Raw genomic sequence first — 18689 nt, forward strand, 5'->3', positions numbered from 1 at the left:
ACTCTCTTAAAGCATTAGTCATCAATGACCTACCCCCAGCCTCTCTGGGACCCTTCTCTCCTGTCCATCCTCGACTCATCTTGTCGTTCTGTGTCGCCCTCGTTAACCATTGCATAATATCTCACATGCGTGTGAACTCTCTTGTCTCTTGTGTGTGTACTCTTGTCCCTTTCAGGGTTTCCATGGTGGACACAAGGTCGTGCGACACAGGTGTGTTGGGGACTTACGAAATTACTCAACGTCCTCACAGATCCATACGTACTTCTTTATGGGGTCCTATGTAAGGGTATGTAAGAAGAGAGGCTATAGGTTGTTAGTATGAAAACCCCTCTGAGACAAACTTGTCATTTGTGATAAAGAGAGCCAACAGGAGCATTCCTGGTACCCCTCAAACCACAAGTGCTCATGGGAACTTAAGACCAAAAAGCATTGGTTTAAAATTTAAAAAAGCATTGGTTTAAATTTTAAACCAATGCTTTAAATGATCCAGATCCAGGGACTCAGGATGGTATAGAAGGCATTTCATTCACAGTGGTACAAAATTGAAAGCACACCAACGCATAACGGCCTGAGCATTGTTCATTGTGACACCCTGCTGTTTAATGAGTAGTTTGTGGCCATTGCCCATAATAATAAGAATCATAGCTGGTCTTCTGCACAAACCTGCTAACAACAAACAGAAAATGCCCCACAGCTGCCATGCTCCCTCTAACAGCCTCGGCCTATAGACACAGGGGGATGGTCCCTGCTGGATGGTCTGCCCTGATGTACTGAGCTCTGTTTACTGTTTTAAGTGAAAATATCGCAGTAACATGCCTCTAACAACTAATAATGACACATTCGATTAATTTTGATCCCAAACAACTTAAGTGGCTCAGAGGTCGTCCAAAGTGGGCCTGGACCCCCAATACCCCCCCTCCCCCTTATTCTGAGTGTGACTATGTAGAGTTGTAAATTTATAGAGTCAACCGGTTGATCCTTTGATAATTAGTGAATCAACAGCTTTACTTGATTGACAATTCCTGAAACATTACACTATTTTAATTCCTTAAAATCAAGTTACTGCTTCGGTACACGAGAAGCAGCGACATAATACAGAATGATCCTTTATTAAATCAACATTATCATCGTTACTGTTCTTTCATTTAAAAGTAGGAGTGTTTTCCCACCTATTATGAAACATGTTTACATCTTTAGCTCTCAGTTGACCCTGAAGCATTTGCTTTCTTCAAACTTGAGATCTTAAGAATCGAATGGTGGAAATGAATTTCTCCAGCTCAAATTCTGCTTAACTGGGTCTAAAATTTTACATCATTTAGACTTCTGCTGCTTTTATGATGATTATTACGTTCATTTCATTCAGCATTAAAAAAAAAAAAAAAAAAGAGAAAACAAACAAACAAACACGTTATTATATGATCATTTCAGTAAATATGAAATGTACAAATAAATACATTTAGGTATAGAACTGACCTAAAAGTTGGGGGCCGAAGCTCTGGCTTATTATGCCCACTCTTTTTATAGAACATACTCCCTTAGTCAACCCTTTAAGTTCACCATGAAACAAAACACTATTTGAAAATATCAAACTTTGACTCGTGAATTGACCTTTTTTACTTGTTTTTAGAGCTAATCCTGAGATAAGACAAGTGACCCTTCAGTGTGGATGAGGGTTTTTCTTTCAGCTGATCTAGAGTTTGTTGAATTGTATGTCTGCAGGTGATGGAATAAGGTAAGTATGAATAGAACTGCCCAGTGAACAGCAAGTTCTCTTGCTTACATGTCACTGTGTCACCTGTGTGTTTCCCAGCCGAGCGTGTGCAACAACACATCTGGCTGCAGTATTTAAAGAAGTGCACGGGTAGTTGACTGCGGTCTTGTCTTGCGTCAAGGTGAGTACAGCATGATTCCTTCTATCTATTCGTTTTTATTCTTTACATGCATAGTTTCTAATGAGGCTTTATTTCCAACAGATGGCACAGACGTGGAGTTTTGGTCTGCTCTGCTTCCTCGTGGGGGCATCATATGGTGAGTTGTTTTTTTTTAACTCAAGATAAAGGGATATATTTTTTAAATGTTTTAATCACAAGTGATTTCTTAAAATGACACGTTCTAGTCTTATAATGAATGATTACAGCTTTAGCTCTGATGAAATCATCTTATTCCACCATGTTTTGACTGTAGCATGTAGCTGACTGTTTCAGCTTGGCTGGAATAGTCAGGCCCAAGAATTCATGCTGTGAATAGCTGCACAATTTATTAGATGCAAATATTTTACTTTTTTAAAAACATTTCCCCCCCAAACAAAGAGTTTGATTTGATTCTTGTTGGTTACAACCTCTCTCCATTGAATGATGTGTTAAGGAACCGATTCAAATATTGTCCTAGATTAAATTTTCAATGTAGCTTGGTTTTAACGTAGGTCATGGGTTTATGATTAAGTTCTTGCTTGTCCCAATAACGTCTATCTCGTATTCTGCTTGACAGGAGTATACGTGTGCTAGCTACAAAATAAATAAAACAGAGTGAACAGAAGCCTGTCTGTGTGCGTTGATAAAAGAGAAAGTCTGACAGTGGAAATATGTAGAGTCCAAGCAGCGACAACCTTCTGCTCACTGACCACTTGGTTTGGATACACTTGCGCTGAAGAGAGATAGGAATTGTTGGAAGGAGAGAGTTGAGGACGACATTGAACAAAGGGTCACGGTTGAATTCAAACCCATGGCCATTGCGACGAGGACTACAGCCTCTGTACATGTGGCACTCGACATAGCTGCTTGGCTATCCCACTCCTTTATTAGAGACATTTGAACTGATTTTAAATAACAAGTTTTTAAATTGTTCTATGTTAATAGAATACCCTGAGTACAGAAACCATATTGAGACTCAAGTTGAAAACAAGTTTGAGTCTGAATGGATGGACATTTTCTCTTTGGATTTGGTGAAAAACAGTCACAATGTTGATAAAGTCAGGCTTGAGTACCTGGTATACTAAAAATATATATCAGAGGAGCTCATTTTCTTGTGTATTTATGTATTTTGAGATGTTAAAAATAATTTAAATTTTTTAATGTTTCATTTGCAAAAATAACTTTCTCCATTGATTTATTTGCACTTATACTCAAAGTTTGACTTAATGTTCAACATTTTGACTTTATTCTACAGACACTAAATATTTTTATTTTCTTTTGCCTGTCCATAATATTATACTGTAAAAAGAAATCTGGAGAAAGTAAATTGATGACATGGTTTGCTTTTGGTTTTAGTTAGTAAACTTGGAGCACACACAATGTGACCTTTGACTTCTTTTGGACATCCTATTGCCAAGTTACACTCTTCATTTAAAGCTCACTCGTCATATATATCCAAGATGTGCTTGTGAGGCATGTTCAGACATGTATTGAAAGGATACCTTATTTGATCAGATTTGCTAGTTAATCATATCAACACTGCTCCAGTATCATTGTGAGTTGTTCTCTATGTGGGAGTATTAGGGTTTGTTCCTAGTGGTTTGTTTCTATGTCCACAGCGGCTGAGGTCTGTTTTGATGAGGAGGGCTGCTTCAATAACCTTCCTCCCTGGGGGGGCACCGCTCAGAGACCAGCCTCCATCTTGCCATGGAACCCTCAGGAGATAGGCACCCGCTTCCTCCTCTACACCCAGAGGAACCGCTACTACCAGGCAAGGGATGGGTTCATTTATTTTTGACTGGTAAAGGCTACCTTAGCCATTGTTGTATAAACCACTGATGTGATCATGTGAAAATTCTGTGTAACCATCTTGGTAAGACCATTTAATCAATCAATGGTTAGAATCACATCGTTTTGAGTTAAAACAAGCCTGTATGTACATGTATGGGTTTTGGGTTACTGATAATACTCGAGTTCATACTGGCTACAAAAAGTTTCCATTTCTAATGTGAATTTCAATGTAAGTGATGAAGGACAAAATCCAGTCTTCATTTAAAAAAGTTTCTTATGTTGAGGTGAAGTCAATAAATGTGTTTTATGTGTCGCACTCTGAATCCTGATTTATCTTTCACTTACTTGTGGAAAACTTTGCCACTGCTCACTGCACTGTACTCAAAACAGCCGTGATTCGTTTGTTCGGTAGGATCTGACTGCACTGCAAACTACGATTGTGAGTCTCAATGTCAACAGCTATATTTGAGCCTCAAAGAAAGATCAGAGAAAAAAAAACATGTGTTCAACATTTATTCAATCGAAGTTTGACCTCATGAAAAGCAACAGATCTTTGAATTATGTGTCGAATTTTAAACAAGCTAAGCACTTTGGCATTGAACCTTAACCACCAACTTGTTTTTTTAGTGGTGTGATGCAAAACAACGCAGAAGAAAACAGTGCAAGAATATTAAAGCTCACATCAGCGTAGGTAACTTGCTCAGCCTCTGCAATGATTCAATGCCTGTCTATAATTCTTTTAAAGGCTGAATATGCGATTTTTCCCACTTAAATATAATAGAAATCAAGTATATCCTCTGAAAATAACTCATGTGAGTCATGACTGTCTACAATGGGTGTAACACCCGAGTCCCACTGTCTGTGATGCTTTCAGAGTTTTCAGAGTCCTATCTTCAGTTTGTTTACATCGTCGGGACGGCTAGCCGGCTCATCCCCTCGCGTATAAAAGTTTTTTAATTGAGGGACTAGAGAAAAGAAGAATAACATACTGTACTCACTGCTTAACTGCATTTCTAGATCACTGTCATTTCGGGTAAATTTACATGCAGTGTGAAGATACGAGCATAATTAAAACCGCAAGCGGTGATGAAGGGCCCTCGCACCCCTGTGCATGTCGGGGTGTGTTGCAACCGCGGGAGTGCAGCAGCAGCGCAACGTGGCTAAGCAGCAGGCCGTGCAGTTTGATTTGTGTCAATGTCGTAGTACTGGCATGTTGAAATAGGCAACGTAATGAAGATCACGTAAAATTTTGACGTAGAGCAGTTCAGGCTGGCACTGTCATGATAGCTATGACATTTGGAGGAAATTGAGCATTGTATATATGATGTAGTACTTACTCTTTGCAGTAGGGGGCGCTATTGTTGAAGTTGACTAATGTTATGTCAATGTGTTCAGAGGCCAACCCTGATCATACTTGTGAAATTTGAAGCAGATCAGACAAAGTATATAGGATGTAGTACTTAGTTCTTGCAGTAGGGGGCACTATGGTTGAAGTTGACTATTGTTATGTCAATGTGTTCAGATGCCAACCCTGATCATACTTGTGAAATTTGAAGCAGATCAGAAAAAGTATCTGATATGCAGTACCGCCTCTTTCCAGTAGGGGGCGCTATGTTAATGGAATAATTGTATTAGGTTAGATGTGATCATGCCAGTACTGACATTGTTCATGTGACATTTTGAGCAAATCTGACATTGTATATGGGAGGTAGTACTTATTCTTTGCACTAGGGAGAGCTATGGTTAAAATGTGTTATTTCTATGTGACTGTGTTCAGAGGCCAACCCTGATTATACCTGTGAAATTTTGAGCAAATCTGACATTGTATATGGGATGTAGTACTTAATCTTTGCAGTAGGGGGCGCTATGGTTAAACTTTATTATTGTTTTGGGATGGTGTTCAGAAGCCAACCCTGATTATACCTGTGAAAATTGGAGCAGATCAGACAAAGTATGTGAGATGTAGTACAGTGTCTTTTCAGTATGGGGCGCTATGTCAGTGGCCCAATTGTATTAGGTTAGATGTGAGCAGGCCAGTACTGAGATCATTCAAGTGAAAATTGAATCAAATGTGAGATTTTATATGGGAGGTAGTACTTAGTCCTTGCAGTAGGGGGCGCTATGGTTAAAGTTGACTATTGTTATGTCAATCTGTTCAGAGGCCAACCCTGATCATACCTGGGAAATTTTAAGCAGATTGGAGAAAGTATGTATGATGTAGTACTTATTCCTTGCATTAGGGGGCGCTATGGTTAAACTTTATTATTGTTTTTTGTCACTGTGTTCAGAGGCCAACCCTGATCATACCTATGTAATTTCAAGAAGATCAGACAAAGTATATAAGAGTTACAGCCACTTCCTGTGTGATGGTGATGTGATTTGTGGACTTTCTGTTGAGTTTTGGGCGTGGGTGCAAGAGCCTTTTTTGTAGGTTTTGTCATGTTGGAAATGCATAGTAAAATTCAGAAATGTAGGTTCAACGTGCTGCGGGGGCTGAATGTTTGAAATATTGTAGGTTGGCGACACTGAGCCATTAAGCCACGCCCACTCACTTAAACGGTATAACATGTTTGACTTTACTACCAGGATTATATGTATGAAGTTTCGGGACAGTACGACTATGTTAAGCCCGTGAAAAAACTACTTCCTGTTTGATGGCGAGCGACGCGTCCGTATGGCAACAGCGTTGGACGTAGGCGTTTGAGCTTGAAAGTGTTGTATGGCCAAGGTGTTAGCATGGTCCACACCAATTTTGAGGGGAAAATGAGCTACCGTGTAGCAATGGCTAATGCTAATTGAGAAGCAGTAACTTCCTCTTGTTAACAGGTGGCGCTGTGACTAATCAAAAAATGTCAATCATGGATGTGTTCAGGGCGGGTCCCGTATCATGCATGAGAAATTTTAATATGATTGAACACTGCATAGCTGAGATATAAACATTTACTTTTTTGGCAAGTTGCCAAAACGCTCCAAAAACTTAAAACGCACGCCACGGCCACGCCCTTTGACGAAATAACGTGCGGAGCACAACGAGATATGCTGAGCCCGTCTAGAACGCACTGACACTGAGTTTGCGTCGATCGGATGAGCACCCTCGGACAAGTGCGTTCAAATAGGAAGGCTGAAATCTGCGATTTTGGGCCATTATCGTGAAATTCAACTTTAATTTTGGACTTCCTGTCGGCCGCAAGAGGATTTTTAGTCCGTCCTGACAAATTTTTGTGAGTGTATGTAAAAAAACCAGGGAGGCCATTTAAAAAAATTCAAGGGGGCGCCACTAAGCCATTTTGCGATTTTTTTTTTACGAAACCACCAAAATATCAAATTTTTCGCGAGACCTGATGACCGTGGAAAGTTTGGTGAGTTTTCGGGCACGTTCAGGCCCTCAAAAGTGGCCGCAAAGAGGAGGAATAAAAATAAAGATAAAAATAATAATCGCTAGGGTTTCAAGATAAAGATCGCTTTATTAACACAACAATGCAACGCGAGTTGTTTTGGTTTCATGCTAGTGCTCAAGGGCGACATCTGCTGGATCAAAAAATCGCAGCCCAGAAAAATAGCACATTTGGCTCTAAAAATCACAACTTTTAAAGATAACCACTTTATACATTTTTTGCAAGAAACAAGCACTAACATTCAAATCTACACAAGAATAAATTTCTTTAGTTACAAACAGAAGGAACACCATCAGAATAATCGGTATATGAATATTGTATCATGAGAAATTTAAAAGAAAACGTGAATAAACGGATTATGCTTTTAATGTCTTTGATATTGAAACCATCAGGAGCTCAAAGCTGACAAAAGCATTGAGGCAACAAACTACAGCGGGCTGAGAAAGACTCGCTTCATCATACCCGGTTATTTGGAAAAAGGAGATGAGGACTGGCCACAGGACACGTGTAAGGTAAGAAAACAGAATGAAAAAGTCCCTTAAAAAAATACTTCAAGTGAATAACAAGAGTTAGGTGTTATATTCCATGCTGTCCTGGACTTCCACTTCAGAACTGTTCTTTTCCTAAGATTTGATGTTTAGGTGAAGAAATTAGTCTTTGCTGATTGTCTACACAGCTTTATCATATAGTACAGTAGCAACAGGTTTTCTATGCAGTATGCTGATGGGAGACCAAGTTTTCCTTCTCTCAATTTAAACATTTACTCGTCCATAGATCACCTGATGTAATTACTCACCTATATGCCATTTACTTTATAACCCAATATTTTTGCTCTCATACTTTGTTGATTCTTGTTTGTTTGTATTTGTCCTTTTGGTATGTAAGTGAACTCATATTTCATGTCATATTGTATATATGTTTGTTATTCTGATGCCCCTTGTTCATGTTTTTAAGTTCTTTTACAATAAAGCTCTGGGACCAGTTAGGTTAAATACATCTTTGTACAACTCAGACTAACCCTTAAACCTTGTTGTGGTTCTCAGGTCATGGTGTCGTGGGAGAATGTGAACTGCATCGTTGTGGAGTGGAAGAAAGGTGTGAGGACTCAGTACGCCCGGGCTGCTAGTAACGGCAGGGTGGTGGCTGCTCAGGTGGCAAACATGATGACATTCCTCATGGTAAGAGTTGAGCTAGCAGTTTCCATATGCTTACAGTCTTTGTGCTAAGATAGGCTAAAAACACTGTAGACCTATATGCATTATTCTCTTCCACAATATATTTTTCCCCTGTCATGACCTTAACCACTGTGATCAACTAAATTATAACTTTGACTTAACATTTTTTAACATCAAGTCGTTACAGTATCAAAGCTGAAACTATGTGAAAAGTTGTGGTTTGTCAGTCCATCTGGACTATTATTGACCCTGAGAACACTTCTTTGTTAGGTGTGACAAAGTAGCTTAAACAATAAATCATCACAAACTTAAACATGGAAGCAGCAGTCTCCTGTACTCCTGAGAGAGAGATTTCTTACCAAAAAAACCCTGATGACAAACTGTTCAGGAGACTAGTACAAGACCATCACATCACAACACAAGTACTCGCAAATCACTGCAAAGGAGGAGGGCTTAGGCGGGACTTTGCTGAGAAAAAAATTATAAATCCTATTGGACACAGAAAAATTAAAGTGAACACATACAAATATATTTTTTCAATAGTTGCTCGGTTGCATTTAAAAGATAAAATCGACAATATATTAGTTCTTCCGTAAAACTGGTTAATCTTAAAGATGCAATATGTCAAATTTTTACACTAGAATATCTAAATCAATTAACAATCAACTAACCTGTGTTATATATTTTAGACACATTTTTATCGTTGCTACTGTACATACATAAGGGAAAAGGGAACTGCGCTACTAAAAGCTGCCGTACTGTTGCTGTTTGTGTTGCTGAGATAAAAATGGAAAGTCAATGACATTTGACAGATTAACACATTGGCAAACACAATCTCTTCCTCAGGTCCGAGTGGACTGAGTTAATTTTCATCGGGGGTGGGGGTGGAGTAGCAGAGATAATTACTCCCATGATTCCCAAACAGCCATGATGTAATCTTTTGCTATTGATTTGATTGAGAGCCGGAATGGCGGAATTTACATACTGTGCATTTAAGGAAAGAGATTTAACCAAAATAAAAATAAAATGGAGTAAAGGGTGTTTTTCATATGTGTGTACCTGTTACATAGTAATTGCTTCTGCACAGCTGAGTAATCACAGAGGCCAAAAATAAACACAAAATTACACAACAGGCAAAGACCATGTGCAATGAATGTCCTGACATGAATGACACTGTATGTTGTTTGAATGATTGTGTAGATGATACCCTCTCTTTGCATTTTACACGGTTTTCATCTCCCAGGGCAACTACAAACAGAAAGCTGATAAGTTCCACATTATCGGACACGGCATCGGGGCTCACGCAGCAGGAGACGTTGGCAGCAGGATCCCTGGCCTCGCACGCATCACAGGTAAACCCTTACAATATTTAATGGTCATTGATGTGTAACTGTAAAACAACTCACTATGTAACATGTAGGAATACTTTGGTTTTGTACCTTTCACTTAAAAAAACATTTTTTTAAACTTCATTGCTAATTTATATTTTGAAATAGATTGCCATCTGGACTTTTATTGACCCTGACAAAGTATTAGTATAAGCATCAGCATAGCATCAATTTACAATTAAAAAACAGGTAGTTGCTCACCTATTTAATCAGCTGTTTTATATTTGAATATCAACTGTATTAACCTTGCATTAACTGCTGACACTCTAAGGAGCATCATTTTTTTATAGCAAAATCCCCCCAAAAAGCTACTTAGATAAGGAAGAAAAAAACATGATTAACTTCCATCTACATTGCCAACAAATACTTTTAAAAATATAACACAGAGACACAGGATGAGAAGACTGAACGCAGCTTGATTTGTTGAATTAAAATGATTTCTTCCTCAGAGGCCAAAAAGGCATCAAAGTTCGATGAATATGTAATAGGGACAATATTTTCTTGCTAAGCTTCAATGAGGGATCAGATAGAATACAGAGCTGTTCATTGATCACGCATTCTTTTTTTTCTCTGCTCAGGACTCGACCCGACTGAACCTTACTTCCAGGACACTGATGCCGCTGTGCGTCTGGACACCAGCGACGCCCTCTTTGTGGATGTCATTCACACTGATGGACTTCCTTTTGACTCAAAACTTGGTACATATCCCAGTTGATGACAATAAGTGAATCTAAGTGGATGATACCATCTCAATGTCTTCACTGTACTTCCTAAAACTCTTAACACTCCTAATCAGCGACCTGGAAGTAGTCCTCCTTTTAGAATGTGACAATGTAAAAATAGAAAAACAGATGTCCATAACTCGGCTTCAGCTAATGGAAATAAGAGAGCTTTGGCTGAAATATTCTATTTGGTCAAATTTGAAAGACCATTATACCAAAGTGAAAGCGATTTCTGTCTCCCTCCTCTAAGGTCTGGGGATGACACAGCCTGTGGGCCACATCGATTTCTACCCGAATGGAGGAGAGCTGATGCCAGGCTGCTCCGCCAACAGAGGCAAACACACTGACCTGGACGCCTTCTGGCAGGGTGAGATCAACTGAGACACACAAACACAAACAAGTGAAGTGAAAAGTTTGTCATATGAAGAATTCAGTTCCGTTAAGTAATTATTTTGATCATTTTTAGATAACAGTAATTGCTAATGCTGGTTTTGAAAGAGTCAAAGGGACATCCTCTAGAAATCTGGCAATTATTTTATGGTTGATCATCTTCATGTAGTCGCGTTCTGAAATTGGAAACAGAAAAGCCCAAACCGGGGCGCTGGTGGTGCATTTAGTGCGCGCGCCCCATGTATGGAGGCTGTGGTCCTCCAAGCGGGCGGCCCAGGTTCAAATCCGATCTGTGGCTCCTTTCCCGCATGTCATTCCTCTCTCTCTTTCTCCCTGGTTTCTGACTCTATCCACTGTCCTGTCTCTGCAATAAAGGCACCAAACGCCAAAAAAAAAAAAAGCCAGACCAATCCCATTCCAGCCATCCTCTGACAGCCAAGTCTGATACATATCTCACAAATCACTTTATGGATGATTTTAAGTTCAACAACTTTTTTTATGACAAAAAAAGTCCATGATATCTAACAACAAATATCACAAAACGAAAAATAACCATGAAACCCCATCGTCAAAGTTCCCTTATGTACATTTTAATTTTCAGTACACTGAAAAGATGTCAAGATACATTACAAAAAATATTGTTTTATTGTTTATTTATAGCTGAATATTACAATTATCTTCAGAAAACTACGGAGCTCCTGAAGGCCCCCCCGAAAAAATCTTGTACACACAAGTTAATTAAAAAGTTATGAACTTGTGCACACACATAATATCCTTTGTGGTATAACGTTTTTGGACAATATAATTTTTAACTTTTTTTTAACTTTTTTGAGACTTCTGGGACACCGTAGAAAACCATTGATTCTGTGTCAGTGCTTATGTAATGGCTTTTTATTTCTTGCTCTATGCTCTCAGTTCTTGTGCACTCTTGAGTGCCTGAAGTGGGTCAGTGCCCTATTGTGGCCATGATGAGAACTGCATACATTTCTCAAACCAGCTCCATTAGGGTTGACAATTTTGTGTCAGTAAATATTTTACAAATCATAAAAAGGACTGACTTGTCATGGATTCAGTCATGATAATACCAGAAATGTGTATTTGGTATGTGGTAACAAATCATAATGATTAAAAACCAAAACAAATATACTCTGTTAATACTTAATACAAAAAAATCACATTTTATTTGTTTTCTGATTTATCTAAATTCACCAAATCCAAGTGTGTTAAGACCATAGTTTTTCAGGCTGTGCTGATTTCTCTTTTGAGCAAACTGTATCTGTAAACTCACTGGGGCATGATGTGACTTTGCTATACAGCTTTGATATAATCAACACTTGCCCAGTGTTTCAGATCTATAGGCTCACAGGCATGCGTCCTACAGTATATATAACTCAATGACGTATACGTCCTATTTTCTCCAACATCCAACTTACAATGTGGAACCCCAGTGGATTATTGGAGTCGCCCCAGTGGAAAGAATTGTTAAGAAACCCTCTGCAGAGTTATTCAGTCTGGACCAATCTGAGCAAATATTTTCTAATATGGATGACGGCGGCCTTCTTTTGAAATGGACTGCTGAGTAGTGAGGCTCTTTCAGCAGCATTGGTGCCGAGGTACTGAGGGGGTAGGGTGTTGGGGGGCTAGCACAGCTGAATCTGCCACGTTTGATCCTATAGATAAGAGAGGGAGAGTGGGAGCTTGGGCCGCATAGCTGGAGATCTTGGAGTGTCTGGGTTTGCCCTGGACTGGAAGAGAAAACAAGAGGAGCCAGGACATATTTCTATGTCTGTGTGAAACTGTCTCTCTGTCTCACATTCTTATACTCTGACTCCAAGATTGTCCTATGCTGGGGTTGACAATCAAAACATCTTCCTAAACCTAACACTTGACACATGAAATAACAGCCCTGGTCAGAAGGTCATTATTTCTTAAATTCAGGACTCACATTTGGTTCAATATTTCATCACTTATTCCTCCATCATAACCATCTTTTAACAGTGCCTCCATCTGAATTTGTTTCCTCTTCCCTGTCCTCCCTCGTTTCTGTCTTTTGTCAGGTACCAAGACGTTCGATCCCTGCAACCATGTCCGAGCCTACCAGTACTACAGCGAGAGTATTGTTAAACCCCAGGGCTTTGTAGGATTCCCCTGCTCTGACAAGGACAGTTTTGCTAAAGTAAGACTCTTTGACATTCTATTTCCTTCATTGTTGTTGTTGCTGTGGCCTGTTCAAGTCTTTTTCTATAAGTGAACAAGGTGGTCTAAATGTGTGTTTTTTAAAGCAATGGTTGGATCAGCTTGTATTGATTTATTGCATCCTTCCTGAGCTACTTAATACATTGTAAAATCATAATAACCCTCATCATACATTTAATTAGGACATTTCATTATTATTAGAGGTGCAATGAGATGCATGAAGCTTTGTTTTGTTGTATCTGTTGTAATGGTGAAACTTTTTCAACATTATTTTACTCTAGGCCTGTGGGAGCGAAAGAACTGTATGTGCAGATGTTAACCTGTAAAGTAATTCCATCAGTCTGATTATTGTAGTGGAGTTAAGGTGCAATATTTCCCCCTGAACTGTTGCGTAGTCGTACTGAGAAAAATAAACTTTGGATCAATGTATTGTTGATTTTGATCAAACCTTGAAAATGAGGCAGTGTTTCAGTGTTTCCTGGGATAGACATACCTTTAACACCACAACATTAGTGAAATGAATAGAACTTTAAAAGTTATCCCATTTTGAAATATGTTTCACATTAGGGTTAGGGTTAGGGTACAGTACTGTGACAAGATAAACTGTCTATGTTAAGTAAAATCTCAGGATTGAACATAATACTAGTCCATTCTCTCTTGTCCGGGGGGGTTGCGATATGCTCTGGTAATAAACCACTGGACTTAGCCAGACCTTAGGTCAGTAGTTTCAAAACGGTTAGCAGCTTGCCAAAAGCATGTCAAAGTTTACCAAAGCTGGCGTGAAGATCTATGCTGATATGCTTCATGTCTAGAGCAGCTTTTAGGATCCCTGCTGTGAGTCTGGTTGTAGACTCAGACAGGGTGGTTGTGGGGGGAGGGGGTCTGGATGGAATCTTATGTCCTCAATTAAAAAAGTGACTCAGTCCTGTCAGATGGGCTCAGACAAGAGAGGGGGCTGGAGAAGGAGAGGAGGCTCATATCTTCACCATCCCAGCATGTGTTTGGAACTGCCACCTGTTGCTGTATGACACTGATATGTCTGTGAAACTTTTCTTTGGTTTTAGAAGTTGATTCGGCAAGATTGGATTTTTGTCGCGGTGGAGGAGGGTGATGTAAATGGGCTTCCCTCATGTCTTCCTCGGGGAGGGCTTGTATCTGCAGCTGTCGGTGTTAATGACAGTTTATCCCTGCTTTGGACACATGTCCCCGATCAAAGGAGGCCCGTGGAGTGCTGAGCATGACCTCATATGACTATGTCCCCGTTGAGAGATGACAGCACCTCCTTGTCGTTCACCTCATAAACGCTCCCTGGTGTTATTCCTGCAGCAATAGCTGACAGCCGCAAAGTCAGCCTGTTCCCACACACTAAGTTATTGTGATTCTCCACCTTCATATTTGTAAGGTGGCAATCTGCAACATTTTCAAGGAGTATATGAAGGAAAGTGTTCTATGGTTGACACTTTTCACAGCCTATTCATTGACAGGAGAAGACTCTTATACTCCTTCATACAGGAGGCCTTTCTTTACACCTCACTATGTCCTTGTCTTCACAGGGAAAGTGTTTTCCGTGCGCAGACAAGTGTCCAATGATGGGCCACTCTGCTGACAAGTTCACTTTGACTGATGGCTTTTCCAAGACAAAGTACTTCCTCAACACCGGGAAAAGAAATCCCTTTGGCAGTAAGTACCCTGTCCTTCTTGAGTGGGCCAAAATAGAAGTGTGACTTACACATTTTAAACGATCTCACCTTTTAGATTTCACTGTGAAAAACCACTGAAACTTGGTTTTAATGGGCTTATTTAACCCTGTACAATTTGAGCAAAGTCAAAAAGGATTGTCATTCACCAAAAAAATTTAAATCCTGACTAGTGAACATGTCAGAGTAGTGCAGAGAACATTCAGTGGGACGTTAACTTTGTCTGGACCTCGAGGTCAATGAAACTCTAGTATATCTGGGTTTCACATTTTTGGCATTATACTTTTAGCAGAAATAAGCAGGGCTCACTGATGATGTGCACGTGAATTTTACACTAATTCATGCTACACTATTCTTCTGTTATAATTCATTGTAGGTTATAACTTTCTGGACTACTTAAAAAAATACCTGAAGGTACAAACCCTGTTTGTTTTTAAAGTGACATTTAAATAAAGTAGACCTCGACCTCGACCTCAACCTCGACCTCGACCTTGACCTTGACCATGACTGTGTATAGCCAGTGAATAAAGTCACTTATAATTCAATCTCATAATTTCTATTCATGTAAAATAGTGTTATTATCGTCTGGTGAAATAATGTGACTACCTACTATGTTTACCTCTGTCTAGCTTACAGCTACAAAATATTGGTAACCCTTGATGGTCCCAGCTGGCCTCAACAAGCCTTTATGTTTGTGGCGCTTGCCAGAAAGGATGACAGCACCCGGGAGTACCAGCTTCACATGTAAGAACATTATGACTTTGTTCTTTTGAAAATACGGAGGGTTTTAGTTAATATGCCTTCAGTGGAGGGGTACAGATGCTGAAAAGGGTGAAAACGTTAAGTTCCATGGACAATTACCCCCCAAAAAGAAGTTTAAATATTTTCCAAAATCCAGAATATATAGACTGACTACGAAAAGCATTTATATAAGCCTTCCTAATGAAAAATTATCTTCTTTGGTCTGTTCAATGAGCTTTTCAACGTATGGACCAAGTAGGAAGTCCAGGCCATATTCTTCTCCATCTAGTTGTTGCAGTAACCCATAAATATTGACGCCTGTCCTTCAATACAGTTTGCTACCAAATTACCAAATTACAGAAATAATCCTTCCATTTCTAATTCACACATACAAATATATACATCATACACATAATAAATCACAGAATTTGACCACACATGTGATAAGTGAGCATCACTTAACTACCGGACTCTGATGTAATACTGGTGCTCAGATTATACTGTCGAGGCGAGACATATTTTTCAATGAGAAATACAACAGTCCCTAAAGACAGTCCACTGCTGTAAATCAAATTTCCCTTCCAGGTACAATAAAGGTATGAACTGAACTGAAAGTGTGTTTAATTGTTACATCCCTCCAGGGGTACCATGAAGCCAGGACGGACCTACGAGCTGATGATAGACGCTGAGGTGGATGTGGGTGACGTGACAGAAGTGAAGTTCCGTTGGAACAACCATATCCCTAACATGCTGAATCCAAAGTATGGTGCATCCAAGGTGGAGCTGCAGAGGGGAAAAGACAACAAGATGTAAGTTTTTCACATCTGCAAACATGATGAGACTTCATTTTCCTTATTGTAAGATTAATAGCTTTTAAATTGTGTAATCAATGTTATTTAACGTGAGGAGACCAAAATCAGTGGTACTACACTTTTGATCCACTTTATAAAAATAAAAAAATGTCATTAATTATTTTTCATAGAAAAGAAGAATCCAAATGCCTCAAAATAAATATCTCTTCACCTGACATATTGGGAGTTTTAAAAATGTAACTATTATTTCTGTAAAGATTGCACTAGACCTTTCCTTTTGTTATTTAATAATACAAAAAAGCAGGTAGAAGACCTTACTCATTGCTTTGTTACAAAATAAAAATGGGACGCAGGAAGGATTTCTCCTTAATATAACCTTTTACAACAAATAGGTATCTTTTATTTGATGTGTCAATTTTTTTGAAATATTTAATGTGAAAGTTGTTGGTGAAATCTGTGTTAAAGCTTTTCCATGTTCCAGAATGTGAATCAGACATATTGGGTCACAACACAGGTGTTCTGATTCATAGAAACAAATATTAGCATGACGAAGTTATAAAAAAGTACGAATAAGAAGTACATATGTAAGAGCAAATCTTCATGCATTCAAATATCTTTAAAAAGATTTTACAAAATAGAGAACAGAAATAATAGAATATATACAAATATGAATATTGTACATACTTTTGAATTTAATAATTAGAAAGTGAAGTTTATCTTTAGTGTCTTTTGATTCAATGTTATTAACGGTCTAAAGCAGAGTTTAATTTTGTCTCTGAACAAAGCTGGACTCAAAACCTGTGTCCCATATAATGGAAAGGATGTAAAATTTAGAACATCTCAATTCAAGAAAGTCCAGTACAATACTACATACAAATGCGAAACAAAGGCCAAATGTCAAAACAATAAAACAGGTGTAACAAGCTAATTACACTGAGAAGCAAAAGCAAAACAAATGTCATGTCAGGCCTGTTGTGTTACTCTGCATTAGTTTGTTCAGGTTTACTTAAAAAGAGCAAATCACCAACAAAGAAACAGACGTTTAGTTTTATGGTAAATTCCTTAAAACTGATGAAAAGCTGTGTCCTGTTGTCAAACTGCAGCAGATTTCTGTTCAAGCACTGCCATAGCTCCCTGACTTTGCCACTAGAGGGCAGCATGGGACTACACCTGGTGCCCTCTAGTGGTTACGGCAGCATTGTGGTGAAATTTAGTCACTGATGCATGGTCTTTATAATGTAGTCTATCAAAAATGAATAGAATCAAAGTGATGGGGCCAGTAGGTTAGCTTGTGTTCAATCAATACTGTAAATAAAATGTACCATTCATGTCCTCTGTTTTTCTCCTCTCAAAGCTCCTTCTTCTGTGGAACAAAGAATGTAGCAGAGAACACGATCCAGTCTGTGCTTCCATGCCAAACTTAACCTGCTACAATCACCTTGTAACTCAGTGTCTTTAAATAAAAGTTTTGCATTCAAACCTCTACAGCTCTGTCTTTGATCCTCTGTTGCTGTGCAGGATGTAGCAGTGTCATAAAAAATTAGACAAATTGAGAAATTATATTTCTTTAAGAAACTAGACAGTACAGAAGAAAATGTGTTGTTTCGGTGATGGAGCCAAATTAAAGTGGCTTCCATGTGTGTACTCATCTAAGGGATGAGGAATTATGAAATGACAAAGGGCAGTAGCTCAATCCTTAATCTGGCAGCTGGAGAGGTGCTAGGGCAATTCCAGAGCACTTTCAAGGTGCCCTTGAGCAAGGCACCAAAACCCCAACTGCTCTGGTGTGCTCTCTGGACAGCTTGTAGCAGTCCCACTCTGACATCTCTCCACCAATGCATGTCCACAGGTCCTGTTTGTGCATGCATGTGATTTCGGCCTATGTGTGTGAGAAGCATGTCCCTATAAATAACCTAAATTTCCCTCAGGGATTAATAAAGGATATCAAAAAAAATAATTCAATTCACATTTATTGATCATATACACAATACATCATGCAATGTGTTGTGAAATGTTTTTTAGTACCTGTTCAGTCAAGAGCTATCAACGTTGTATATAAAATAAGTTTGAAATACAGGAAAAACCTCTCAAGAGTATAATAAACATTTACATTAAAATGTAGAAATATGAGACTAAGAGAACAAAATCTATGATCTACATCAGGGGTCTCCAAAAGGTAGCTCGGGAGCTACTGCAAGCTCGCCTATAGGTTGACCGACTGTGTTAAAAATAAAAATCTGATGACGGTAAATGCACCTCTTCCCACTATTCATATATTTGGCCCATAAAAACAAGTATGAAGTACTAATATTTTCTTGGACATTGATGTGAATTTAAGATTATTGATAAGCATTGGCTTATTGCAATTTCACACATGTACAAACAGTAGCTTAATTCAGCTGATGTGAGCTATGTAAATAAATGCAAGCGATTTGATGCAAGTAGCCCTTGGCCACTTTCATTTTTTGAAAG

The 18689-nt window shown here is 38.9% G+C and overlaps 2 protein-coding genes across 2 annotated transcripts in view; one reads left to right on the top strand and one right to left on the bottom strand.

Annotated features, from left to right (window-relative positions):
* Positions 1-1871: 1871 nt before the first annotated feature.
* On the top strand, positions 1872-17702 carry LOC132975746 (inactive pancreatic lipase-related protein 1-like). Its single transcript, XM_061040518.1, has 13 exons — positions 1872-1892; positions 1974-2028; positions 3530-3681; positions 7489-7608; positions 8140-8274; positions 9515-9623; positions 10238-10357; positions 10632-10748; positions 12829-12947; positions 14521-14647; positions 15294-15408; positions 16047-16214; positions 17572-17702. The coding sequence occupies exons 2-13, from the start codon at positions 1974-1976 to the stop codon at positions 17639-17641; spliced, it is 1407 nt and encodes a 468-aa protein (XP_060896501.1). The 5' UTR covers positions 1872-1892; the 3' UTR covers positions 17642-17702.
* The window catches only part of hspa12a (heat shock protein 12A), a 59753-nt gene continuing 52275 nt past the window's right edge, over positions 11212-18689 (bottom strand). Inside the window, exon 14 of the transcript XR_009673298.1 lies at positions 11212-11223. The gene's annotated coding sequence lies outside the window, so the exon portion shown is untranslated. The remainder of the gene's footprint in view (positions 11224-18689) is intronic.

The sequence above is a fragment of the Labrus mixtus genome, chromosome 6 (genome assembly GCF_963584025.1).
Source record: "Labrus mixtus chromosome 6, fLabMix1.1, whole genome shotgun sequence".
NCBI lineage: Eukaryota > Metazoa > Chordata > Actinopteri > Labriformes > Labridae > Labrus > Labrus mixtus.

What these genes read in the sequence shown, in the direction of transcription:
- LOC132975746 (XM_061040518.1), top strand. Translation starts at nt 1,974, where the DNA reads ATGGCACAGACGTGGAGTTTTGGTCTGCTCTGCTTCCTCGTGGGGGCA. An exon ending in ACAAGGACAGTTTTGCTAAA is followed by an intron (nt 12,948 to 14,520) that starts GTAAGACTCTTT and finishes TTGTCTTCACAG; the next exon opens with GGAAAGTGTTTTCCGTGCGC. An exon ending in CGGGAGTACCAGCTTCACAT is followed by an intron (nt 15,409 to 16,046) that starts GTAAGAACATTA and finishes ACATCCCTCCAG; the next exon opens with GGGTACCATGAAGCCAGGAC.